The sequence below is a fragment of the Oncorhynchus kisutch genome, unplaced genomic scaffold, assembly GCF_002021735.2.
Source record: "Oncorhynchus kisutch isolate 150728-3 unplaced genomic scaffold, Okis_V2 scaffold3953, whole genome shotgun sequence".
NCBI lineage: Eukaryota > Metazoa > Chordata > Actinopteri > Salmoniformes > Salmonidae > Oncorhynchus > Oncorhynchus kisutch.
Window position 1 is genome coordinate 97501 of NW_022265898.1, and position 27500 is coordinate 125000.

A 27500-nucleotide genomic window follows, 5' to 3' on the forward strand; every position below is an offset into this window, starting at 1 on the left:
TAGTTTTGTGTAAGACCAATGGCAAATCATTTGTCAAAATAAATTAAAAAATTTAGAAAAGTAATGGCCCAAGGCAACTGCCCTGAGGGACACCGCACTGTACACATCTGACACATTTACAACCTGTATACTGTATGTAACAGTCCCCTGTATACTGTATGTAACAGTCCCCTGTATACTGTATGTAACAGTCCCCTGTATACTGTATGTAACAGTCCTTTACTTAACTGGACAAGTGAGTTAACAAACAACTTCTTACTTACAACCCAAAACCAGGAAGACGCTGGGCCAAACCAGGAAGACGCTGGGCCAAACCAGGAAGACGCTGGGCCAAACCAGGACGACGCTGGGCCAAACCAGGACGACGCTGGGCCAAACCAGGAAGACGCTGGGCCAACCCCCGGACGACGCTGGGCCAATTGTGCGCCGCCCTACGGGATTCCCAATCACGGCCAGATGTGATGCAGCCTGGATTCGAACCAGGGACTGTAGTGACACCTCTTAGACCACTAAAGTGCCTTAGACCACTTTGCCACTCGGGAGCAGAATAGGATATTTCAACTTAACAGTGACATCTACTGGTTCTCATAAATCATAATATAACTGAATAATTATATACCCCTTCTTCACCACTAGATGGCAGTGCTGAATCACGTGTAAGTGAATTGACAGAGCAAAAAGTAGGTTTTTCAATGAATTTAATATTGCAACCTGGCATTTAAAAGACATTGAGAATCCAAGAGAGGGCGACAATGAAAAGCAGAAAACTAAAGATGAAGAGGTGCGACCTGAAAACACCCTCTTTCATCTTCATCAAAGAACAGATCAAAAATAGGCCCGAGAGAGAGGTCGAGAGAGAGGGGCCAAGAGAGAGGGAGGTCGAGAGAGAGGGGCCAAGAGAGAGAGAGGGGTCGAGAGAGAGGGGCCAAGAGAGAGAGAGGGGTCGAGAGAGAGGCAGAGAGCGAGAGAGGCCGAGAGAGAGAGAGGCCGAGAGAGAGAGAGTAAAGGGAGAGAGAGAGAGGCCGAGAGAGAGAGGGGCCGAGAGAGAGGCAGAGAGCGAGAGAGGCCGAGAGAGAGAGAGGCCGAGAGAGAGAGTAAAGGGAGAGAGAGAGAGGCCGAGAGAGAGAGTAAAGGGAGAGAGAGAGAGGCCGAGAGAGAGAGTAAAGGGAGAGAGAGAGAGGTCGAGAGAGAGAGAGAGGCCGAGAGAGAGAGAGGCCGAGAGAGAGAGTAAAGGGAGAGAGAGAGAGGCCGAGAGAGAGAGTAAAGGGAGAGAGAGAGAGGTCGAGAGAGAGAGAGGTCGAGAGAGAGGGGCCAAGAGAGAGAGAGAGGCTGAGAGAGAGAGAGGCCGAGAGAGAGAGAGGCCGAGAGAGAGAGTAAAGGGAGAGAGAGAGAGAGAGAGAGAGAGAGGTGAAGTTAAGTTAGGCCATTCCTCCGGAACAACAACTCACATCCAACAAAGCATCCAACAATTCCATATTCCCAACTATTAAACCTCCTGGTTCATTGTGTATCTGACACGGTTAAAGTTCATCCTCCCGTTGTATCAACATGTCATATAGAAATAGAGAGGCGTGTAAATGTGGGGCTTCTGGGCCCTTGGCATTCAGCTGGACTTATTTCAGATTCCTATACGAGGTCGCCCTTATAAAACTGGCGTTGAAGCACCGCTGCAGTTCATGAGGTAATGTTTTGGTTGACCCCTGACCTAATCTTTCACAACAATGCAAAATGGTGTAAGGCCATAATGAGGATATGTGTGTTTCATGAGATTGGTGGTAGCCAGTATAACTATAACGGCACTGAGGTCTAAATACTAAAGTATGCCATTTACATGGATATATTATGAACAGATTGAGGATCGTTATTTTAAATGAAACACGCCCATCTTTTGGGCTTTAAAAAAAAAAAATGTATATATATTGTGTCGGGTTCATTTTGATGCCCTTTTAAGTTAAAATCTTTTAATTTTACAGGTCACACTGAGTGTTGCGTCAGATCAGAACGACTTGTGTTTGTTTATTCTTATAGTCGTTTTTGGCAACTGCATCAGCAGACACCTTCCTATACTTCCTATCTAGGTAAAATAATACAGGTCTAAACGATATGGACAGTTCAGGACATTTAACAAAAAACTAAACAAATGTATCCAAACTGCAATACAAATGAATATACAAACGATGACTGTAACTTTTCAGATTTAACATATTTGACAGAATGTATCTGTGCTATTCCTTGGTGCTATTCTGGGTGATGTCCATGTGCTTCAGAATATGTGCCGTGGATAAAAAAAAACTGCAGTATGTTTTGTATTAGTACTACTGATTTGATTAGTACTACTGATTAGTACTACTACTGGTACCTTGTTATTATATGTGTAGTTGCATGTTGATTTTCTGTACTGAAGTAGGCTACTACTTCCATCAGGTTAATGGAAACTAATTCTTACAATTCCTTAATATGTTGTTTTAAACTATTATCCTTGACAATAATAATAATAATAATAATAATAATAATAATAATAATGATAATAATGGCGTAACTTGATATTCAATACTTTGCATAATTTTTTTTGTGTGTTCTTGATATTGTGCCTGAAAAAACTTGCATTGTAAAGACCTTAATATATATATATATATATATATATTTTTAAATAAAAGGGTTATTTCCAATTAAATAAAAGATAGATGAGATATCACCTCTAGTCACAGATAGAAGGCGTCAATACATGTCAGAATATCGTACTAATTAATATTCGCATAACGTTCTTAGAATGCAATTAAATGGAAGGTCTGCCGATCGACACGTAAAACAGTTACAATAGCGCCTCTTTTCAAAAGGAAACAAGGACGGTCAGAAGAAAAAATAAACACTCAGTGTGAATAAACAAGATGTTTAACAAAAGTACAGTATCGTACAACTACTACAACATGTGAATAAAGAGACTCAAGGTTTAAAAATAAAAACCCACTTGAATTTCATTACAAAATAATTATTATACATGATGTGAAATATACATTATTAATCTTACATTTTGGCATTTACAAATCTTTGTCCGTTGACGTACGGTATATTACAGCGAGGGATGGAGTTTTTAGTTACAGTAGGGACAAGTGCATAGCGAGATAGAAAAACCTTTCAATCCTTCTAAGGACAAAACACAAAGCCTGACCAACAACATTTGAACAAAAAAAAAAAATGTTTGTAAGGCAAATATTTCATCATTTAAAATTGGCATAGTCTGAGAAAATGTCCACAAAGTCTTGTACCACCCGGTAGCAGAAGTCGTATTGTTCCTGGGGAAAGAATTTGAGAACCATCAGGGAGAATTCTAAACACGACTCCGGTGAACTAACATGTAGATGTTCACTGTGTCGATGTTTTACGTCCGTTCTGATCGGTTTACTGTAAAGCCAGAGCACCAAAGACAAGTGTCCATTCTGTGTTAAACTTAATGGACAATCAATTATTATATTATCTATTAATGGCATTGGGAACCCGATAGATCCTTGGTCAACTATAATGTGTGCCAAACTATGTTAAAATACTGGATTCTTTAGAAATTAAAATAGGTTTACAAATGGTGATTTGTGTCAATGTCCTCACCACGGTCTGGACCATATGTGGCCTCTGCATCCGTAAACTCTTCACAGTCTGGAAGACGTCCAGTAGGCCCTCAGCCTTGACCCGCTCCAGGATATTGCTCAGTGCAATGAACGTACCTGTTCGCCCTGCACCAGCACTACACAACAAAACATTCAAGAAAAACAGTAACCTTTGGGGTTTTGTGACTGTTGTAATGGGTTGCTATAGTAACAGTAACAGTCTTGCCTAAAGAATGCTCAACAAACTATACAAGTAAAAAGTGTTACCATAGTAACAGTAAATGTGTAATAAAGTGTTACCATAGTAACAGTAAATGTGTAATAACGTGTTACCATAGTAACAGTAAATGTGTAATAAAGTGTTACCATAGTAACGGTAAATGTGTAATAAAGTGTTACCATAGTAACAGTAAATGTGTGAAAATAAAGCGTTACCATAGTAACAGTAAATGTGTAATACAGTGTTACCATAGTAACAGTACGTGTGTAATAAAGTGTTACCATAGTAACAGTAAATGTGTGAAAATAAAGTGTTACCAAAGTAACAGTAAATGTGTAATAAAGAATTGTTACGAAGTATATTTAAAGTGGTATAAGAGTGTTACCTAGGTAACAGTGAAGTGTAAAAGTGTTCCCAAAGTAACATATTCCACCACACGGTGATAAGGGTCAGAGTCTTAGCTACCTGCAGTGTACGATGATGGGATGGTTTCCTGACTGCTGTTGCTGTCTCTGCACCGAGGCGATGATGTCGATCATTCCTTTCCCTTCGGCTGGGATCCCGATCTCTGGCCAGCCGTGAAAATGGAAGTGGCGGACCAGACGTGTCTGCTTATCCTGAAACATGGAAACCCAGGTTTGGAAATATAATGTAGCTGTCAGGATGCTAATTGTAGCAACATGCTAGGTGTGGACAGATCATTTAAATTGGGAGCTAATTTTAGCAACATGCTAGGTGTGGACAGATCATTTAGCATTGGGAGATAATTTTAGCAACATGCTAGGTTTGGACAGATCATTTAGCATTGGGAGCTAATCTTAGCAACATGCTAGGTTTGGACAGATCATTTAGCATTGGGAGCTAATTATAGCAACATGCTAGGCTTGGACAGATCATTTAGCATTGGGAGCTAATTTTAGCAACATGCTAGGTGTGGACAGATCATTTAGCATTGGGAGCTAATTTTACCAACATGCTAGGCGTGGACAGATCATTTAGCATTGGGAGCTAATTTTAGCAACATGCTAGGCTTGGACAGATCATTTAGCATTGGGAGATAATTTTTGCCACTTGCTAAGTTTTGGAAAGATAATTTAGGATGCAGATTTTTGCAATACTCTACTTTCTCGTGATGACTGTTAAACGTCTAATTTGGGTTGAGGGTTACAAGATTAGCAATATGCTAACATGACAGACACTTTATTCCTGTGATTAATCATGGACTCCTCTACAGGTAAGAAGAAGGTTAATGTCTCAATAAACTATTGCTTTTAGGTCCCTCACTACCTCAGGGTATTTCTATGTAAACTTACTGGGCCGTAGGTGAGTACCAGATCCCGTACACTGAAGCTGTCACACACAGTGGATCCCTTCATCTCTACAGTGTAGTCTCCATAGGTCACTGAGTCCTCTGTGGGCCAGTACTGGAAACACTTGTCCTGCAGGAGACACAGTCAGGAGATTAAGACTGAGTACTGGATGGCATAGTGATTCTATTACCATCAAATAATAGAAGACATGTTAAGAACAGTACTCTACTACAATATTACAATAACTCAAATCATGTTAAGAACAGTACTCTACTACTATATTACAATAACTCAAATCATGTTAAGAACAGTACTCTACTACAATATTACAATAGCTCAACACAAAGAGGTCCTAGTTTTGGATCCTTGCTAGCGGTAGACAACTAAGATGCAGTATTTAAGTAAGTGAATAGCATAGAGACATATCATATAATATGAGTTGTTTAAATGCTATTTCTTCGATGGATTATCCTTCCTACCTGCTCCCTCTCCTGTAGTTCCGTCAGCATGACGACGGAGTGACACTTCCACTCCCACGCCATCCTCCAGTAGTCCTCTACCGTGTGAGATAAAGGACCCTGGGTCGCTATGAAGTAGTCCTTCTGCCTGTAGCCCTGAAGACACCCCACCACAGTACACAGTACAGGCATTACCACCATGTCAGACAGGTGCAACTTCCTGTACACCACAGTACACATTACAGTATTGTAATGTTTACTCATTGATATAGGAGTGATAATGTTTACTCATTGATGTAGTAGTGAGTATTGTAATGTTCACTCATTGATGTAGTAGTGAGTATTGTAATGTGCACTCATTGAGTATATACTTACATCTATAAATGACGCATTGATGTAGTCAGTAAACTCTTGGCCTCTTCTCATGGACATAATCACTCTGTTGAAGTCATCTGAAAAATACAATTCATATTAAACGGGTGATAACTACAAAGAGTATATCAATGGCACAACAACTCAATCTCCAGATAAAAACCGACCCCCTTCATCGTAACTGCAGAATTACGACATGGGTTTGGCGTTTTAATGACGCGGCACAGTTTTTTTTGGGCCATATTTTTTAGCTGTCAGACAAACTGTGCAAAAAGTGAAGGCCTTCATTCTGAGCCCTATAGACCCTGGTCAAATGTAGTGCACTAAATAGGGAATAGGGTGCCATAGTAGTGCACTAAATAGGGAATAGGGTGCCATAGTAGTGCACTAAATAGGGAATAGGGTGCCATAGTAGTGCACTAAATAGGGAATAGGGTGCCATAGTAGTGCACTAAATAGGGAATAGGGTGCCAGAGTAGTGCACTAAATAGGGAATAGGGTGCCATAGTAGTGCACTAAATAGGGAATAGGGTGCCAGAGTAGTGCACTAAATAGGGAATAGGGTGCCATAGTAGTGCACTAAATAGGGAATAGGGTGCCAGAGTAGTGCACTAAATAGGGAATAGGGTGCCATAGTAGTGCACTAAATAGGGAATAGGGTGCCATAGTAGTGCACTAAATAGGGAATAGGGAATAGCTCCTCCAGATTCATTTCCCAAACACTATTTGTAAGATGAGAGACAGGCAATGAAAAAAACACATCACTCAACCTAAAGAACAGCAAAAACAATGAGTGTTTTATCAGATAAAACAACAAGACGCCTGACTAAAAGATCTCTCAATGTCAGTCCCACGCATCAAGGTTTAAATATATGAATACCAAATATGGTATTTGGGATAGGGGAGGTTTGGGATAGGGTTAAGGTTTAGGTTAGGGTTAGGGTTTAGGTTAGAGTTAAGGTTTGGGATAGGGTTAAGGTTTAGGTTAGGGTTAGGGTTTAGGTTAGAGTTAAGGTTTGGGATAGGGTTAAGGTTTAGGTTAGGGTTAATGTTTGGGATAGGGGAGGTTTGGGATAGGGTTAAGGTTTAGGTTAGGGTTAGGGTTTAGGTTAGAGTTAAGGTTTGGGATAGGGTTAAGGTTTAGGTTAGGGTTAATGTTTGGGATAGGGTTAAGGTTTGGGATAGGGTTAAGGTTTAGGTTAGGGTTAAGGTTTGGGATAGGGTTAAGGTTTGGGATAGGGTTAAGGTTTAGGTTAGGGTTAAGGTTTAGGTTAAGGTTTGGGATAGGGTTAATGTTTAGGTTAGGGTTAAGGTTTAGGTTAGGGTTAAGGTTTGGGATAGGGTTAAGGTTTAGGTTAGGGTTAAGGTTTAGGTTAGGGTTAAGGTTTAGGTTAGGGTTAAGGTTAGGGTTAAGGTTTGGGATAGGGTTAATGTTTAGGTTAGGGTTAAGGTTTGGGATAGGGTTAATGTTTAGGTTAGGGTTAGGGTTAAGGTTTAGGTTAGGGTTAAGGTTTAGGTTAGGGTTAAGGTTTGGGATAGGGTTAAGGTTTAGGTTAGGGTTAAGGTTTAGGTTAGAGTTAAGGTTTGGGATAGGGTTAATGTTTAGGTTAGGGTTAAGGTTTAGGTTAGGGTTAAGGTTTAGGTTAGAGTTAAGGTTTGGGATAGGGTTAAGGTTTAGGTTAGGGTTAAGGTTTAGGTTAGGGTTAATGTTTAGGTTAGGGTTAAGGTTTGGGATAGGGTTAATGTTTAGGTTAGGGTTAAGGTTTAGGTTAGGGTTAAGGTTTAGGTTAGAGTTAAGGTTTGGGATAGGGTTAAGGTTTAGGTTAGGGTTAATGTTTAGGTTAGGGTTAAGGTTTAGGTTAGGGTTAAGGTTTGGGATAGGGTTAATGTTTAGGTTAGGGTTAAGGTTTAGGTTAGGGTTAAGGTTTAGGTTAGAGTTAAGGTTTGGGATAGGGTTAAGGTTTAGGTTAGGGTTAAGGTTTAGGTTAGGGTTAAGGTTTAGGTTAGGGTTAAGGTTTAGGTTAGGGTTAAGGTTTGGGATAGGGTTAAGGTTTAGGTTAGGGTTAAGGTTTAGGATAGGGTTAAGGTTTAGGTTTAGGTTAGGGTTAAGGTTTGGGTCAAAAATTATGATTTTCAAAATGAGTTCCAAGCACTGGGATTAAACCGGCGATCCGTGGAGACGTAGCTAACGCCCTAGCAAGGCGCGGGTCTACTAGATGGTAACAGGGACTCACGTCGCCCCCCACCCCTAGTGGACGTTATAGGAAACTGCCATGGAAAAAAATGTCCCTGTAATTTCACCCTTTCCATTACACCAACACACATCTTAACTCACTAAAGGTGCGGCCCTTAACGGCCCTACAATCGAACGGTCTGAGGAAAGAGCAGATGAATTAGGGGTAGAAGGAATTGGATCATCTGTGATGCTGTCACTGTTGATTTATGAATAGATCGCCCGTATTAGATGCCTAAAAGCCAGCGTCTCAAATGGCAACCTATTCTCTATAGAGTGCAATACTTTTGAGCACAGCCCTATAGACCCTGGTCAAAAGTAGTGCACTAAATAGGGAATAGGGTGCCATAGTAGTGCACTAAATAGGGAATAGGGTGCCGTTTGAGATGCACCCTAAAACACTCCTCCAGATTCATTTCCCAAACACTATTTGTAAGATGAGAAGCAGGCAATGAAAGAAACGCATCACTCAACCTTAAGAGCAGCAAAAACAATGAGCGTTTTTATCAGATAAAACAACAAGACGCCTGACTAAAAGATCTCTCAATGTCATTCCCATGCATCAAGGTTTAAAATATATGAATACCAAATATGAAAAGGTAACATATACAATGGATTTCCCTGGTTAATTCTACACGAATGCAATTTAGGTGAGCGAACCAAGGGAATAAGGGATTTGATAATATCTCTCATTTCGTTCTTAAAGGGGAGGGGGGTTATGAACACAATATAATCTGTGGGTCACAATCTGTCACAAGTTAAAGAATAACCGCATGACGTAATGTAGAGTTACTGGACTCTGAGGGGGAAACAGATCTCATTCAGTTTGTTGTGTTGTATCCGGTGTTCCTTACATGGAATAATCTGGAGCACTCTGTTCTTCTTCATGTTGGCAGGGAGATTTCCCATCCTCATGTTCTCCTTCATTATCCTCATGTTGGTCAGTTTCTGGACGATAAAGGGGGAGTGGGGGGGCGCAGGAAAGTGTCAGGGTGTAAATGTACACATAGATGACTTAATATTTTAGACCTTTATTTAACTAGGCAAGTCAATTAAGAACTTTTTATTTTATTTTTTACAATGGCTGCCTACCCCCCCCTCCCCCCCGGACAGACCCTCCCCTAACCCGGAGGACGCTGGGCCAATTGTGCGCCGCCCTATGGGACTCCCGATCACGGCTGGGTTGTGACACCACTGCTGAGCCACTCGGGGGGCCCAAAAATAAGAGCAATGCAAATTAACATAGAATAATTTATACCCGATGTCCACAATTGCTATTATAAGGATACACAGACTTTCAGGGATTCTAAGCTGCATGTAAGCAAAGGGCTCTATCTTATCAACTACAACCCTGTCAGACAAGAGAGAGGACCCCTGGCTCTCACTTTGAACTCTTCCTCCAGGCCGACCCTGTCGAAGGGGGTGTGGGTGTTGTGGAGTTTGTGCAGGTGTCCTTCCAGAGATGACACGTCCAGTTCTGTGTCTCCGTAGAGGTAGTATTCCAACAGGGCCTGGTAGATGAACGAGTACTGAATCTGGAGGCCACAGAGGAAGACAAACAGATTTTAGAGCACTAGAACAATAGGAATGAAAGTCCATACACTTTGATAATTGCTTCCAAATGAAGAAGCTGAAGAAGAAGGAGAAGAGGAAGAAGGAGAAGAAGATGAAGGAGAAGAAGGAGAAGAAGATGAAGGAGAAGAAGAAGCAGAAGAAGGTGAAGGAGAAGAAGAAGGAGGAGAAGATGAAGGAGAAGAAGGAGAAGAAGAAGGAGAAGCAGATGAAGAAGAAAGAGGAGGAGAAGCAGAAGGAGAAGGAGAAGAAGAAAGAGGAGGAGAAGAAGAAGAAGAAGGAGAAGAAGGAGAAGAAGGAGAAGCAGAAGAAGGAGGAGAAGCAGAAGAAGAAGAAAAAGAAGAAAAAGGAGAAGAAGAAGAAGCAGAAAAGGGAGAAGAAGAAGATAAATCAGATGAGATCAAGTGTGGTGTTCCACAGGGATATATTCTTGGACCTCTATTATTTTCTAGTTTACATTACAAATACATATTTAGAACACTGTAGTAGTAGGAAGGACAATGCTTACTTTTGGACAGTTGCTAGTCCTAGTACTAAGAGAAACATAGACTGATGCATTGCATGAAATAGTGTTGTGACCCTGTTGTTTTGAGCCTACTCACGTCTGTCTGTACAAGCTGTGAGCGCTGGTCTCTTATCTTGGACACAAAACCAAAGACGTCAATCTTCTGCTCTTGGTGCATCATGTCAATCACGCCGTCAATCACAATGAAGGTCCCTGTCCTTCCCACACCAGCACTGCCGAGACAAAGGACAGAGAAGGCCAAGGAGTCAACTATCTATAGCATGACAGTTAGATCTCTCTCTCTCTCTTCCTAAAGACAGGTGGGGAAGTAACCTTCAGGTTACTATATACAGTACAACAGTTGAAATGTGTCTAAAAGACTACATCCCCAGTCTAAAGTACCTGCAGTGAACCACGATGGGCCCAGCGAAGGAGGAGTTGACCGTCTTGACTTTCTTGAGGAACTTGAGCATGCCGATGGGGGAAAAGGGCACCCCAAAATCAGGCCAGCTGGTGAAGTGGAGCTGGGTGACGAGCCTGGAGGGCTTGGTGCCGTCGCTGGCCTGCTACAGGAGACGACACACAGAGCAGACATACAGAGTCATTACTATAGCTGATACTACGTAGAGTCATTACTAGTCTAGATACTACATAGAGTCATTACTATACCTGATACTACCTGATACTACATTGAGTCATTACTATAAATCAGATACTACGTAGAGTCATTACTATAAACCAGACACTACATTACTATAGAGTCATTACTATAAACCAGATACTACATTACTATAGAGTCATTACTATAAACCAGATACTACATAGTCATTACTATAAACCTGATACTACATTAGTATAGAGTCATTACTATTAACCAGATACTACATTAGTATAGAGTCATTACTATAAACCAGATACTACATTACTATAGAGTCATTACTATAAACCTGATACTACATAGAGTCATTACTATAAATCAGATACTACATAGAGTCATTACTATACCAGACACTACATAGAGTCATTACTATAAACCAGCCCCTACATAGAGTCATTACTATAAACCAGACACTGCACAGAGTCATTACTATAAACCAGACACTATATTACTATAGAGGCATTACTATAAACCAGATACTACATAGAGTCATTACCATATACTATATTACTATAGAGTCATTACTATAAACCAGAAACTACATAGAGTCATTACTATAAACCAGCTCCTACATAGAGTCATTACTATAAACCAGACACTACATTACTATAGAGTCATTACTATAAACCAGATACTATATTACTATAGAGTCATTACTATAAACCAGATACTACATTACAATAGAGTCATTACTATAAACCAGACACTACATTACTATAGAGTCATTACTATAAACCAGACACTACATTACTATAGAGTCATTACTATAAACCAGACACTACATTACTATAGAGTCATTACTATAAACCCGTTACTACATTACTATAGAGTCATTACTATAAACCCGTTACTACATTACTATAGAGTCATTACTATAAACCAGATACTACATTACTATAGAGTCATTACTATAAACCAGACACTATCTTACTATAGAGTCATTACTATAAACCCGTTACTACATTACTATAGAGTCATTACTATAAACCAGCTCCTACATAGAGTCATTACTATAAACCAGATACTGCACAGAGTCATTACTATAAACCAGATACTACATTAGTATAGAGTCATTACTATAAACCAGATACTACATTACTATAGAGTCATTACTATAAACCAGATACTACATTAGTATAGAGTCATTACTATAAACCAGATACTGCACAGAGTCATTACTATAAACCAGATACTACATTACTATAGAGTCATTACTATAAACCAGACACTATATTACTATAGAGTCATTACTATAAACCCGTTACTACATTACTATAGAGTCATTACTATAAACCAGACACTACATTACTATAGAGTCATTACTATAAACCAGCTCCTACATAGAGTCATTACTATAAACCAGATACTGCATAGAGTCATTACTATAAACCCGTTACTACATTAGTATAGAGTCATTACTATAAACCAGATACTACCTCTGTGGAAAGGGTTCTGCATGGAACCAAAAAGGGTTCTGCATGGAACCAAAAAGGGTTCTTCAAAGGGTTCTCCTATGACGACAGCCAAATTATGTATGTATTATGCAGATTATAATTAAAGGACATTTTTGTAAGGATTGATACATTTTTCGTTTGGGCAATTCAAGTGTAAAATATCAAAGTGGAAATTACAAACGCTCAAATTATGACCCTACATCTGTAGTCTACTCTATTCACACGACACAAAAAACACACAGTTTATGAGTTTCTATGTCCATCAGTGTTGTAGAGCTCTGTAGACTACATATTTACAGTCAAATACCTTTTACTATCACTTTAGTATACTACAAGTGAATAAGTGTAGTACTTTAGTATACTACAAGTGAATAAGTGTAGTACTTTAGTATACTACAAGTGATTAAGTATAGTACTTTAGTATACTACAAGTGAACAAGTATAGTACTTTAGTATACTACAAGTGAATAAGTGTAGTACTTTAGTATACTTCAAGTGATTAAGTGTAGTACTTTAGTATACTACACATGAATAAGTATAGGACAGGCAGGCACTTACATTTCCAACCAAACCTACAGTACTGTTATAATCTCCATGACCCACATGATTACCATCTAATAATAACTTACATATTGTATGCAGAACCTCCGTATGGTGTAGTCCACCAACACAGTGCAGTCTTCCACAGCCACCCGGACATTACCATAGGTCCAACAGCCCTGGTCTGGCCAGTACTGGTAACACTTGTCCTAGTGGTTTGGAAATACACAAACAGGGAAGCAATGAGTCACCACAGGACACTCAGGGTTTAATCATAGAGAATGTTCCAATGTCTATACTAGCACCCTAACTTAGTATAAAACAGGGTTGGAATCAGTTCTATTTTAATTCCAGTTCATTCAGAAAGTATAAATCACCTAATTCCAACTTCAATGATACAGTTTCCTTTTTGAAAAGCATGGAAGAGAATTGGAATCGGAATTTCTGTGTATTTACTGAATTGACAGGAATATATATATATATAATTGACTCCAACACGGTATGAAACAAATTATCGGGTGTGCATTTCTAAGTGGTATGCTAGCATGGAGACTGCATGTTTACAGGTCATTCTAAGTGGTATGCTAGCATAGAGACTGCATGTTTACAGGTCATTCTAAGTGGTATGCTAGCATGGAGACTTCATGCTAGCATAGAAGTGGTATGCTAGCATGGAGACTGCATGTTTACAGGTCATTCTAAGTGGTATGCTAGCATGGAGACTGCATGTTAGCATAGAAGTGGTATGCTAGCATGGAGACTGCATGTTTACAGGTCATTCTAAGTGGTATGCTAGCATGGAGACTGCATGTTAGCATAGAAGTGGTATGCTAGCATGGAGAATGCATGTTTACAGGTCATTCTAAGTGCTATGCTAGCATGGAGACTGCATGTTTTACAGGTCATTCTAAGTGCTATGCTAGCATAGAGACTGCATGCTAGCATAGAAGTGGTATGCTAGCATGGAGACTGCATGTTTACAGGTCATTCTAAGTGGTATGCTAGCATGGAGACTGCATGTTTACAGGTCATTCTAAGTGCTATGCTAGCATGGAGACTGCATGTTTACAGGTCATTCTAAGTGGTATGCTAGCATAGAGACTGCATGTTTACAGGTCATTCTAAGTGCTATGCTAGCATGGAGACTGCATGTTTACAGGTCATTCTAAGTGGTATGCTAGCATAGAGACTGCATGTTTACAGGTCATTCTAAGTGGTATGCTAGCATAGAGACTGCATGTTTACAGGTCATTCTAAGTGGTATGCTAGCATAGAGACTGCATGCTAGCATAGAAGTGGTATGCTAGCATAGAGACTGCATGTTTACAGGTCATTCTAAGTGGTATGCTAGCATGGAGACTGCATATTTACAGGTCATTCTAAGTGGTATGCTAGCATAGAGACTGCATGTTTACAGGTCATTCTAAGTGGTATGCTAGCATAGAGACTGCATGTTTACAGGTCATTCTAAGTGCTATGCTAGCATGGAGACTGCATATTTACAGGTCATTCTAAGTGGTATGCTAGCATAGAGACTGCATGTTTACAGGTCATTCTAAGTGGTATGCTAGCATAGAGACTGCATGCTAGCATAGAAGTGGTATGCTAGCATAGAGACTGCATGCTAGCATAGAAGTGGTATGCTAGCATAGAGCTTGCATGTTTACAGGTCATTCTAAGTGGTATGCTAGCATGGAGACTGCATATTTACAGGTCATTCTAAGTGGTATGCTAGCATAGAGACTGCATGTTTACAGGTCATTCTAAGTGGTATGCTAGCATAGAGACTGCATGTTTACAGGTCATTCTAAGTGCTATGCTAGCATGGAGACTGCATGTTTACAGGTCATTCTAAGTGCTATGCTAGCATGGAGACTGCATGTTTACAGGTCATTCTAAGTGGTATGCTAGCATGGAGACTGCATGTTTACAGGTCATTCTAAGTGCTATGCTAGCATGGAGACTGCATGTTTAAAGGTCATTCTAAGTGCTATGCTAGCATAGAGACTGCATGTTTACAGGTCATTCTAAGTGGTATGCTAGCATGGAGACTGCATATTTACAGGTCATTCTAAGTGGTATGCTAGCATGGAGACTGCATGTTTACAGGTCATTCTAAGTGGTATGCTAGCATGGAGACTGCATGTCTCGTACGGTGTAGCCGGGGGGGGGGGGGGGGGCGTAAAAAAATATTTATCTTGTCCATTCCCAGGGTGCCGTTGGAGAGACGCATTGCTGCAGAGCTCCTCCAACGTTCTGTTAAAAAAAAAAATCTGACGTAAATCATAGAGAATGTTCCAATGTCTATACTAGCTGACATATGACATAGCCTCCGGTAGAAAGAGCACGGGGCCTTTTCTGTAGCATACAGGCAGGAGATAACATGAAGGACATAGTGAAAAAAGAAAGTCCTTCTGTATTTCCCTGCTGTGTAAACACTTTGCCAATAGGCTCAGGATAGCACCTGATTAAAAGTTGGGTAGCTGATATTCAGAGCTTAAAATAGCCACATTGATTAGTCACATGATTCTGGACTAATAAAGCCTATGTAATTGCATGTTTTATAAAAATGGTAGGCTGCCTACCACAGAGATGGACATTCATACAATTCCATTGCGGGCTGACACTGTAGGCTACATCCCAGTAAGCACAGACAGACGCCAACGTCATTTGGTCCTTTTTTTTTTTTTTTTGTGCGGTCCAGACCGGCCTTGAACCAATCATAAACGTTTGTATTTGGTTCAGGTTTGATGCGGTAGGACCAGCCTTGATTGGACCAACATTGATTGGACCAAATCTGAGCCAATCATAGACGTCTATGTTTGGACCAAATCAAGTGTGCTCCAGACCGAACCAAATCAGAACCTAAATGAACCTAACTTCAACGTCTGGAAAATACTATATTTTAGACGTCTTTTCAACATCATTTTGCTTACTAGGACTATTCTAGTTTTGTAGGGGTATAGGAGGGTGGCATTGAATGTGTGTATTGAATGCATCACCATCCTAAAGGTGACTGGTAGACACTGAGTGCAGTAGAGAATGTGAGGGCTTAATCTGCCAGCCAGTCAATCAGAATTAGCCAGTCTAAAACCACTTAAAGAGAGTATGCTGACTAATTATGATAAAGACTTAGAGGGCTTTATTAGCCATTATTTAATCATTGATTCCGAGCAGCACAAAAGCTGATTTTAATCTCCTTTCTTTCCTGTTTTTATTGATCTCTGCAAGGTTAGCTCTCTCTCTCTCTCTCCCTCTCCCTCTCTCTCTCTCTCTCTCTCTCTAGGGTAAAGCTCCTTGGGACTGCTCACAGGGGAAAGTACACATGGAGACAGATGACCTCCTCTGTTTAAGGAGAGATTGTGAAGTGGAAATGGATGGCTTGACTTCAGAGGCTTGAGGGCACTCAGACAAGTGTATCAGCAATGTGTTAGTGTAGTAGTAACATAGGATGAGTGTAGTAGTAATATAGTATTAGTATCAGTGTAGTAGTAATATAGTATTAATGTAGTAGTAATATAGTATTAGTATCAGTGTAGTAGTAACATAGGATGAGTGTAGTACCAATATAGTATTAGTGTAGTAGTAATATAGTATTAGTATCAGTGTGGTAGTAATATAGGATTAGAGTAGTAGTAGTATAGGATTAGTGTAGTACTAATATAGTATTAGTGTAGTAGTAGTATATTATTAGTATAATTGTAGTAGTGTAGCAGTAACATAGGATTAGTGTAGTAGCAATATAGGATTAGTGTAGTACTAATATAGTATTAGTGTAGTAGTAGTATAGTATTAGTATCAGTGTAGTAGTAATATAGGATTAGAGTAGTAGTAGTATAGGATTAGTGTAGTACTAATATAGTATTAGTGTAGTAGTAGTATATTATTAGTATAATTGTAGTAGTGTAGCAGTAACATAGGATTAGTGTAGTAGCAATATAGGATTAGTGTAGTACTAATATAGTATTAGTGTAGTAGTAGTATAGTATTAGTATCAGTGTAGTAGTAATATAGGATTAGAGTACTAGTAGTATAGGATTAGTGTTGTACTAATATAGGATTAGTGTAGTACTAATATAGTATTAGTGTAGTAGTAATATAGTATTAGTATCAGTGTAGTAGTGTAGCAGTAATATAGTATTAGAGTAGTAGTAGTATAGGATTAGTGTAGTACTAATATAGGATTAGTGTAGTACTAATAAGTAGTGTAGCAGTAATATAGTATTAGTGTAGTAGTAGTATAGTATTAGTATCAGTGTAGTAGTGTAGCGGTAATATAGTATTAGTATCAGTGTAGTAGTGTAGCAGTAATATAGTATTAGTGTAGTATTAGTATAGTATTAGTATCAGTGTAGTAGTGTAGCAGTAATATAGTATTAGTGTAGTAGTAGTATAGTATTAGTATCAGTGTAGTAGTGTAGCAGCAATATAGTATTAGTGTAGTAGTGTAGCAGTAATATAGTATTAGTGTAGTAGTAGTATAGTATTAGTATCAGTGTAGTAGTGTAGCAGTAATATAGTATTAGTGTAGTATTGTAGCAGTAATATAGTATTAGTGTAGTAGTATAGTATTAGTATCAGTGTAGTAGTGTAGCAGTAATATAGTATTAGTGTAGTAGTAGTATAGTATTAGTATCAGTGTAGTAGTGTAGCAGTAATATAGTATCAGTGTAGTAGTAGTATAGTATTAGTATCAGTGTAGTAGTGTAGCAGTAATATAGTATTAGTGTAGTAGTAGTATAGTATTAGTATCAGTGTAGTAGTGTAGCAGTAATATAGTATTAGTGTAGTAGTAGTATAGTATTAGTATCAGTGCAGTAGTGTAGCAGTAATATAGTATTAGTGTAGTAGTAGTATAGTATTAGTATCAGTGTAGTAGTGTAGCAGTAATATAGTATTAGTGTAGTAGTAGTATAGTATTAGTATCAGTGTAGTAGTGTAGCAGTAATATAGTATTAGTGTAGTAGTAGTATAGTATTAGTATCAGTGTAGTAGTGTAGCAGTAATATAGTATTAGTGTAGTAGTAGTATAGTATTAGTATCAGTGTAGTAGTGTAGCAGTAATATAGTATTAGTATAGTATTAGTATCAGTGTAGTAGTGTAGCAGTAATATAGTATTAGTGTAGTAGTAGTATAGTATTAGTATCAGTGTAGTAGTGTAGCAGTAATATAGCATCAGTGTAGTAGTAGTATAGTATTAGTATCAGTGTAGTAGTGTAGCAGTAATATAGTATTAGTGTAGTAGTAGTATAGTATTAGTATCAGTGTAGTAGTGTAGCAGTAATATAGTATCAGTGTAGTAGTAGTATAGTATTAGTATCAGTGTAGTAGTGTAGCAGTAATATAGTATCAGTGTAGTAGTAATATAGTATTAGTATCAGTGTAGTAGTAGTATAGTATTAGTATCAGTGTAGTAGTGTAGCAGTAATATAGTATTAGTGTAGTAGTAGTATAGTAGTAGTATCAGTGTAGTAGTGTAGCAGTAATATAGTATTAGTGTAGTAGTAGTATAGTATTAGTATCAGTGTAGTAGTGTAGCAGTAATATAGTATTAGTGTTGTAGTAGTATAGTATTAGTATCAGTGTAGTAGTGTAGCAGTAATATAGTATTAGTGTAGTAGTAGTATAGTATTAGTATCAGTGTAGTAGTGTAGCAGTAATATAGTATTAGTGTAGTAGTAGTATAGTATTAGTATCAGTGTAGTAGTGTAGCAGTAATATAGTATCAGTGTAGTAGCAGTATAGTATTAGTATCAGTGTAGTAGTGTAGCAGTAATATAGTATTAGTGTAGTAGTAGTATAGTATTAGTATCAGTGTAGTAGTAGTATAGTATTAGTACTAGTGTAGTAGTAGTATAGTATTAGTATCAGTGTAGTAGTGTAGCAGTAATATAGTATTAGTGTAGTAGTAGTATAGTATTAGTATCAGTGTAGTAGTGTAGCAGTAATATAGTATTAGTGTAGTAGCAGTATAGTATTAGTATCAGTGTAGTAGTGTAGCAGTAATATAGTATTAGTGTAGTAGTAGTATAGTATTAGTATCAGTGTAGTAGTGTAGCAGTAATATAGTATTAGTGTAGTAGTAGTATAGTATTAGTATCAGTGTAGTAGTGTAGCAGTAATATAGTATTAGTGTAGTAGTAGTATAGTATTAGTATCAGTGTAGTAGTGTAGAAGTAATATAGTATTAGTGTAGTAGTAGTATAGTATTAGTATCAGTGTAGTAGTGTAGCAGTAATATAGTATTAGTGTAGTAGTAGTATAGTATTAGTATCAGTGTAGTAGTGTAGCAGTAATATAGCATTAGTGTAGTAGTAGTATAGTATTAGTATCAGTGTAGTAGTGTAGCAGTAATATAGTATTAGTGTAGTAGTAGTATAGTATTAGTATCAGTGTAGTAGTGTAGCAGTAATATACTATTAGTGTAGTAGTAGTATAGTATTAGTATCAGTGTAGTAGTGTAGCAGTAATATAGTATTAGTGTAGTAGTAGTATAGTATTAGTATCAGTGTAGTAGTGTAGCAGTAATATAGTATTAGTGTAGTAGTATAGTATTAGTATCAGTGTAGTAGTGTAGCAGTAATATAGTATTAGTGTAGTAGCAGTATAGTATTAGTATCAGTGTAGTAGTGTAGCAGTAATATACTATTAGTGTAGTAGTATAGTATTAGTATCAGTGTAGTAGTGTAGCAGTAATATAGTATTAGTGTAGTAGTAGTATAGTATTAGTATCAGTGTAGTAGTGTAGCAGTAATATAGTATTAGTGTAGTAGTAGTATAGTATTAGTATCAGTGTAGTAGTGTAGCAGTAATATAGTATTAGTGTAGTAGTAGTATAGTATTAGTATCAGTGTAGTAGTGTAGCAGTAATATAGTATTAGTGTAGTAGTAGTATAGTATTAGTATCAGTGTAGTAGTGTAGCAGTAATATAGTATTAGTGTAGTAGTAATATAGTATTAGTGTAGTAGTAATATAGTATTAGTATCAGTGTAGTAGTGTAGCAGTAATATAGTATTAGTGTAGTAGTAGTATAGTATTAGTATCAGTGTAGTAGTGTAGCAGTAATATAGTATTAGTGTAGTAGTAGTATAGTATTAGTATCAGTGTAGTAGTGTAGCAGTAATTGCTGTATTTCTAGTGCTGGTTAAACATTATAGAGAAACTCAAAGTGAAAGGAAAAGTGTTGACAGTGAAAAAAACAGGAAGTCTTGTAACCAATCACCTCTTTCCTCTCTTTCAGGTTGGTCAGCATGACAATAGTTGCCGTCTTCTGTTCCCATATCATCCTCCAGAAGTCTGCTACCGTGTCTTGTTTAGGACCTGGAACACAACAGTCCATCAGCTCATTAACCCATTCATCTTTGTTGACATTACGGAACCAGCAGCCATATATATATATTTTTTAATTACATTTGGAAAAAACACGTGACACTTTAATTTAAATATTTGCTGCAGAACAACATTGATTTATTTACCTTGTGCTGCGATAAATTTGTTATTGTCCGTGTAGCCCTAACAAATAAATGAAATAAAAACACTGTTAATTTATAACATTACAATGGAAACTGGTCTTGTTTCGGTTGGAATAATAACATGATAGATTATATAATATGTTGATACATATATGATTTATTATTAATATTATTATATATATATATATATTATCCCAACCTTATTTAGGCCGAAGAAGAACACACATTTAAACAAAAAGCTAGATCCCCAACTCACATGGATATAGGAAGCGTTGATGTAGTCTGAACAGAGGTTTCCTTCTAGCTGTGTTAACACCACCCTGGAATGGTCATCTGTTAAAAACACATGGAAACTTTAGGGCTTTTCTACACAACATTTCAGACAACAATTCCAGTAGGTAAAACTGGTGTCAAAATGGGTGTGAAGACAATTCCTTGATCTCTATTCTATTCGATATCTATTCTATTCTATTCCTTGATCTCTATTCTATTAGATCTCTATTCTATTCTATTCCTTGATCTCTACTCTATTAGATCTCTATTCTATTCTATTCCTTGATCTTTATTCTATTCGATCTCTATTCTATTCTATTCCTTGATCTCTATTCTATTCGATCTCTATTCTATTCCTTGATCTCTATTCTATTCTATTCCTTGATCTCTATTCTATTATATTCCTTGATCTCTATTCTATTCGATCTCTATTCTATTCTATTCCTTGAACTCTACTCTATTCTATTCTATTCCTTGATCTTCATTCTATTCGATCTCTATTCTATTCTATTCATTGATCTCTATCCAATCCAATCTTTATTTTATTCTATTCCTTGATCTCTATTCTATTCCTTGATCTCTATTCTATTCGATCTCTATTCTATTCTATTCCTTGATCTCTATTCTATTAGATCTCTATTCTATTCGATTCCTTGATCTCTACTCTATTAGATCTCTATTCTATTCTATTCCTTGATCTTTATTCTATTCGATCTCTATTCTATTCTATTCCTTGATCTCTATTCTATTCAATCTCTATTCTATTCCTTGATCTCTATTCTATTCTATTCCTTGATCTCTATTCTATTCTATTCCTTGATCTTCATTCTATTCGATCTCTATTCTATTCTATTCATTGATCTCTATCCAATCCAATCTTTATTTTATTATATTCCTTGATCTCTATTCTATTCCTTGATCTCTATTCTATTCGATCTCTATTCTATTCTATTCCTTGATCTCTATTCTATTCTATTCTATTCCTTGATCTCTATTCTATTCGATCTCTATTCTATTCTATTCCTTGATCTCTATTCTATTTGATCTCTATTCTATTCTATTCCTTGATCTCTATTCTATTCAATCTCTATTCTATTCTTGATCTCTATTCTATTCGATCTCTATTCTATTCTATTCTATTCCTTGATCTCTATTCTATTCAATCTCTATTCTATTCTATTCCTTGATCTCTATTCTATTCGATCTCTATTCTATTCTATTCCTTGAACTCTACTCTATTCTATCTCTATTCTATTCTATTCCTTGATCTCTATTCTATTCGATCTCTATTCTATTCTATTCATTGATCTCTATTCTATTCGATCTTTATTCTATTCTATTCCTTGATCTCTATTCTATTCCTTGATCTCTATTCTATTCCTTGATCTCTACTCTATTCGATCTCTATTCTATTCCTTGATCTCTATTCTATTCTATTCCTTGATCTCTATTCTATTCGATCTCTATTCTATTCTATTCCTTGAACTCTACTCTATTCGATCTCTATTCTATTCTATTCCTTGATCTCCATTCTATTCGATCTCTATTATATTCTATTCATTGATCTCTATTCTATTCGATCTTTATTTTATTCTATTCCTTGATCTCTATTCTATTCCTTGATCTCTATTCTATTCGATCTCTATTCTATTCTATTCCTTGATCTCTATTCTATTCGATCTCTATTCTATTCTATTCCTTGATCTCTATTCTATTCGATCTCTATTCTATTCTATTCCTTGATCTCTATTCTATTTGATCTCTATTCTATTCTATTCCTTGATCTCTATTCTATTCGATCTCTATTCTATTCTATTCCTTGATCTCTATTCTATTCGATCTCTATTCTATTCTATTCTATTCCTTGATCTCTATTCTATTCTATTCTATTCCTTGATCTCTATTCTATTCGATCTCTATTCTATTCTATTCCTTGAACTCTACTCTACTCCATTCTATCTCTATTCTATTCTATTCATTGATCTCTATCCAATCCAATCTTTATTTTATTATATTCCTTGATCTCTATTCTATTCCTTGATCTCTATTCTATTCGATCTCTATTCTATTCTATTCCTTGATCTCTATTCTATTCTATTCTATTCCTTGATCTCTATTCTATTCTATTCCTTGATCTCTATTCTATTTGATCTCTATTCTATTCTATTCCTTGATCTCTATTCTATTCAATCTCTATTCTATTCTTGATCTCTATTCTATTCGATCTCTATTCTATTCTAATCTATTCCTTGATCTCTATTCTATTCAATCTCTATTCTATTCTATTCCTTGATCTCTATTCTATTCGATCTCTATTCTATTCTATTCCTTGAACTCTACTCTATTCTATCTCTATTCTATTCTATTCCTTGATCTCTATTCTATTCGATCTCTATTCTATTCTATTCATTGATCTCTATTCTATTCGATCTTTATTCTATTCTATTCCTTGATCTCTATTCTATTCCTTGATCTCTATTCTATTCCTTGATCTCTACTCTATTCGATCTCTATTCTATTCCTTGATCTCTATTCTATTCTATTCCTTGATCTCTATTCTATTCGATCTCTATTCTATTCTATTCCTTGAACTCTACTCTATTCGATCTCTATTCTATTCTATTCCTTGATCTCCATTCTATTCGATCTCTATTATATTCTATTCATTGATCTCTATTCTATTCGATCTTTATTTTATTCTATTCCTTGATCTCTATTCTATTCCTTGATCTCTATTCTATTCGATCTCTATTCTATTCTATTCCTTGATCTCTATTCTATTCGATCTCTATTCTATTCTATTCCTTGATCTCTATTCTATTCGATCTCTATTCTATTCTATTCCTTGATCTCTATTCTATTTGATCTCTATTCTATTCTATTCCTTGATCTCTATTCTATTCGATCTCTATTCTATTCTATTCCTTGATCTCTATTCTATTCGATCTCTATTCTATTCTATTCTATTCCTTGATCTCTATTCTATTCTATTCTATTCCTTGATCTCTATTCTATTCGATCTCTATTCTATTCTATTCCTTGAACTCTACTCTACTCCATTCTATCTCTATTCTATTCTATTCCTTGATCTCTATTCTATTCGATCTCTATTCTATTCTATTCATTGATCTCTATTCTATTCGATCTTTATTCTATTCTATTCCTTGATCTCTATTCTATTCCTTGATCTCTATTCTATTCCTTGATCTCTATTCTATTCCTTGATCTCTACTCTATTCGATCTCTATTCTATTCCCTGATCTCTATTCTATTCTATCTCTATTCTATTCCTTGATCTCTATTTTATTCTATTCCTTGATCTCTATTCTATTCGATCTCTATTCTATTCTATTCTATTCCTTGATCTCTATTCCATTCTATTCCTTGATCTCTATTCTATTCGATCTCTATTCTATTCCTTGATCTCTATTTTATTATATTCCTTGATCTCTATTCTATTCGATCTCTATTCTATTCCTTGATCTCTATTCTATTCCTTGATCTCTATTCTATTCGATCTCTATTCTATTCTATTCCTTGATCTCTATTCTATTCCTTGATCTCTATTCTATTCGATCTCTATTCTATTCCTTGATCTCTATTCTATTCGATCTCTATTCTATTCCTTGATCTCTATTCTATTCCTTGATCTCTATTCTATTCCTTGATCTCTATTCTATTCGATCTCTATTCCATTCTATTCCTTGATCTCTATTCCATTCTATTCCTTGATCTCTATTCTATTCTATTCCTTGATCTCTATTCTATTCTATTCCTTGATCTCTATTCTATTCCTTGATCTCTATTCTATTCGATCTCTATTCCATTCTATTCCTTGATCTCTATTCCATTCTATTCCTTGATCTCTATTCTATTCTATTCCTTGATCTCTATTCTATTCTATTCCTTGATCTATATTCTATTCCTTGATCTCTATTCTATTCCTTGATCTCTATTTTGTATTGAATAGATCCTAAAAGTTGGGAGTGAAGATGAACACATTTCAGCCTGGTCTCAGTTTCTATAAAAATGGGCCGAGGGTTAATTAATGAATAGACCAAAGAGGAAGTGAAACTGTCAAAAGGAAGTGCAGGCAGAACGAGAAGAGTTGACTATCTGTGAGGATCTGTATCTACTGCTGTGTGAATACATGTCGCTAGGGAACGAGTCTCGCATCACTGACCGATGCCAAAATTACTTTTGACTTATGCTCTGCAAATAGATACAGACCCAGGAAATGTGGCTCCAAATGACTATCAAGTTGTTCTTTGACACTAGTTAATGATATCGATGTAGAGAGAATGAGATGGAGCCCCTCACATGGGAGGATGTTGGGATATCACTAGTTAATGATATAGATGTAGATAGAATGAGATGGAGCCCCTCACATGGAAGGATGTTGGGATATCTGTTCTTTTCTCTGTTGTCTTCTTTGTTGGCCTCCTGGCATGTCCCCTGGGTATATCCAGACGGCAATGACTGAAAACAAAACAGAACACACCACAGTCAGTCTGTGGTGCCAGCCAGCCAGCCAGTCAGCCAGTCAGTCAGTCAGTCAGTCCCACCACATTCAGTCAGCCAGTCAGTCAGTCAGTCAGTCTGCCAGCCACTCAGTCAGTCAGCCAGTCAGTCAGTCAGCAACACTAGGCTGATCCCAGATCTGTTTGTGACAACGACCGTAGGACGACCCCAGCACAAACAGATCTGACAACGACCGTAGGACGACCACAACACAAACAGATCTGTCAACGACCGTAGGACGACCACAACACAAACAGATCTGACAACGACTGTAGGACGACCCCAACACAAACAGATCTGGGACCAGGCTAAGCTGCACTGTACTGTTTCACACCTGTTGTATCCTGAGCACGTGGCGAATAAACTTTGAAACTTTAAAAAACCTGAATCAACCGCCACGGTTGGTTCAACAGTTTACATGACATACCATCCATTGAAAACCTATCAGGTTACCAGGATTACATTGGCCTTGCTTCATGTGCATTGTATAGTGTAACCAATAGGTCTTTGTTAAGGCAGTCTATCGGCACTTCCTGTACGACCTCTTGTCCATTAACAGTGACTAACGTAAACTTCCTCTACGTGGAAAACCTCCCACAAAGAGTGTATCCTACGGTCCAAAGATCCTGAATCATTCTGAATCATAAACTCAAGACTGGGTTTGCACGTCCGTAGAAACCCCCCCTGAATCATGAATCCCCAAATAGAACACAGGGACACTTTATCAACGAGTCATACATGATGAACCACTATACTTTTCCTAATTTCCTCAAGATATCAAAATACACAGGGTACAACACAGTGTCTAGGTATCAACACACAGGGTCCAACACAGTGTCTGGGTATCAAGATATCAGAACATACAGGGTCCAACACAGTGTCTGGGTATCAAGATATCAGAACACACAGGGTTCAACACAGTGTCTGGGTATCAAGATATCAGAACACACAGGGTCCAACACAGTGGCTGGGTATCAATATATCAGAACACACAGGGTCCAACACAGTGGCTGGATATCCTTACTTGATCCAAATGAAATCCTACAGTACATTCTACCACTCAGCTTCTGATATAAATTCACTGTCCAATACAACATTGTACATTCATCCTACAGTGGTACCATAAGGACCCTTATGGCAGACAGACTGTACATTACTGCTGTAGCAGTACTGAGAACATTAGAGAAGAGGGTGACACCTACATTACACCTACATTAAACCTACATTAAACCTACATTAAACTCCTCCCTGAAGACCCCGTTGTCAGCTCATACTGTAGTAGGACAGCAGTAGTACAGTCATCTACTGAGAGTAGCAGAGGAGAGGACACCTACACTGACCTCCTCTCTGAAGACCCCGTTGTCAGCTCATACTGTAGTAGGACAGCAGTAGTACATTCATCTACTGAGAGTAGCAGAGGAGAGGACACCTACACTGAACTGACCCCGTTGTCAGCTTATACTGTAGTAGGACAGCAGTAAGAACAAATTCTTATTTACAATGGCGGCCTACCCCGGCCAAACCAGGAAGACGCTGGGCCAATTGTGAAGAGCCCTATTGGACTCCCAATCACGGCCGGTTGTGATACAGCCTGGATTCGAACTAAGAGAGTAGTAGTCGTAGAGGATTAGTCCTTACATTGAACTCCTCTCTGAAGAGTTTGCCGTCGTCAGCGGATCGAATCCTGGTCTCGTCCTCCAGGCAGTCGACTGGGATGGGGAAGTAGGTTTTAGAGGCAGAGGGGGATCTGGCAAGCAGCACCACTGTCTGTTGCTCTGTGGACGAAGGAGGGGGGAGAGAGAAGACAGGTTCAGTGTGTTGCTCCAAGGGGTGGTGTGTGTGAGAGAGGGAGAGAGGGAGAGAGAGAGAGGGAGAGAGAGAGAGAGAGACAGAGACAGAGACAGAGAGAAAGAGAGGGAGAGACAGAGAGACAGAGACAGAGACAGAGACAGAGGGAGAGAGAGAGAGACAGAGAGACAGAGACAGAGACAGAGAGAGAGAGAGAGAGAGAGAGAGAGAGAGAGACAGAGACAGAGACAGAGAGGGAGAGAGAGAGAGACAGAGACAGAAAGAGAGAGAGAGAGAGAGGGATAGGGAGAGAGAGAAAGAAAGACAGAGAGACAGAGACAGAAAGAGAGAGCGAGAGAGAGGGATAGGGAGAGAGAGACAGAGAGAGACAGAAAGAGAGAGAGAGAGGGGGATAGGGAGAGAGAGACAGAGACAGAAAGAGAGAGAGAGAGAGAGGGATAGGGAGAGAGAGACAGAGAGAGAGACAGAAAAAGAGAGAGAGTGAGAGGGATAGGGAGAG

At 37.8% G+C, this 27500-nt stretch overlaps 1 protein-coding gene across 3 annotated transcripts in view; it reads right to left on the reverse strand.

Moving 5' to 3' along the window:
• Positions 1 to 681: 681 nt before the first annotated feature.
• LOC109884467 (receptor-type tyrosine-protein phosphatase epsilon) overlaps positions 682 to 27500 on the reverse strand; it is a 150904-nt gene continuing 124085 nt past the window's right edge. For all 3 annotated transcript variants that reach the window (XM_031821276.1, XM_031821277.1, XM_031821275.1), the window contains 16 exons: positions 26831 to 26967; positions 25060 to 25150; positions 20655 to 20731; positions 20402 to 20438; positions 20149 to 20246; positions 13014 to 13133; positions 10675 to 10838; positions 10370 to 10505; positions 9581 to 9730; positions 9050 to 9143; positions 5966 to 6042; positions 5612 to 5746; positions 5136 to 5261; positions 4288 to 4439; positions 3604 to 3739; positions 682 to 3293 (listed from right to left, as the gene is read on the reverse strand). In XM_031821276.1, coding sequence (XP_031677136.1) covers positions 3219 to 3293; positions 3604 to 3739; positions 4288 to 4439; positions 5136 to 5261; positions 5612 to 5746; positions 5966 to 6042; positions 9050 to 9143; positions 9581 to 9730; positions 10370 to 10505; positions 10675 to 10838; positions 13014 to 13133; positions 20149 to 20211 — 1428 coding nt within the window. In that variant the 5' untranslated portion in view covers positions 20212 to 20246; positions 20402 to 20438; positions 20655 to 20731; positions 25060 to 25150; positions 26831 to 26967 and the 3' untranslated portion in view covers positions 682 to 3218. The remainder of the gene's footprint in view (positions 3294 to 3603; positions 3740 to 4287; positions 4440 to 5135; positions 5262 to 5611; positions 5747 to 5965; positions 6043 to 9049; positions 9144 to 9580; positions 9731 to 10369; positions 10506 to 10674; positions 10839 to 13013; positions 13134 to 20148; positions 20247 to 20401; positions 20439 to 20654; positions 20732 to 25059; positions 25151 to 26830; positions 26968 to 27500) is intronic.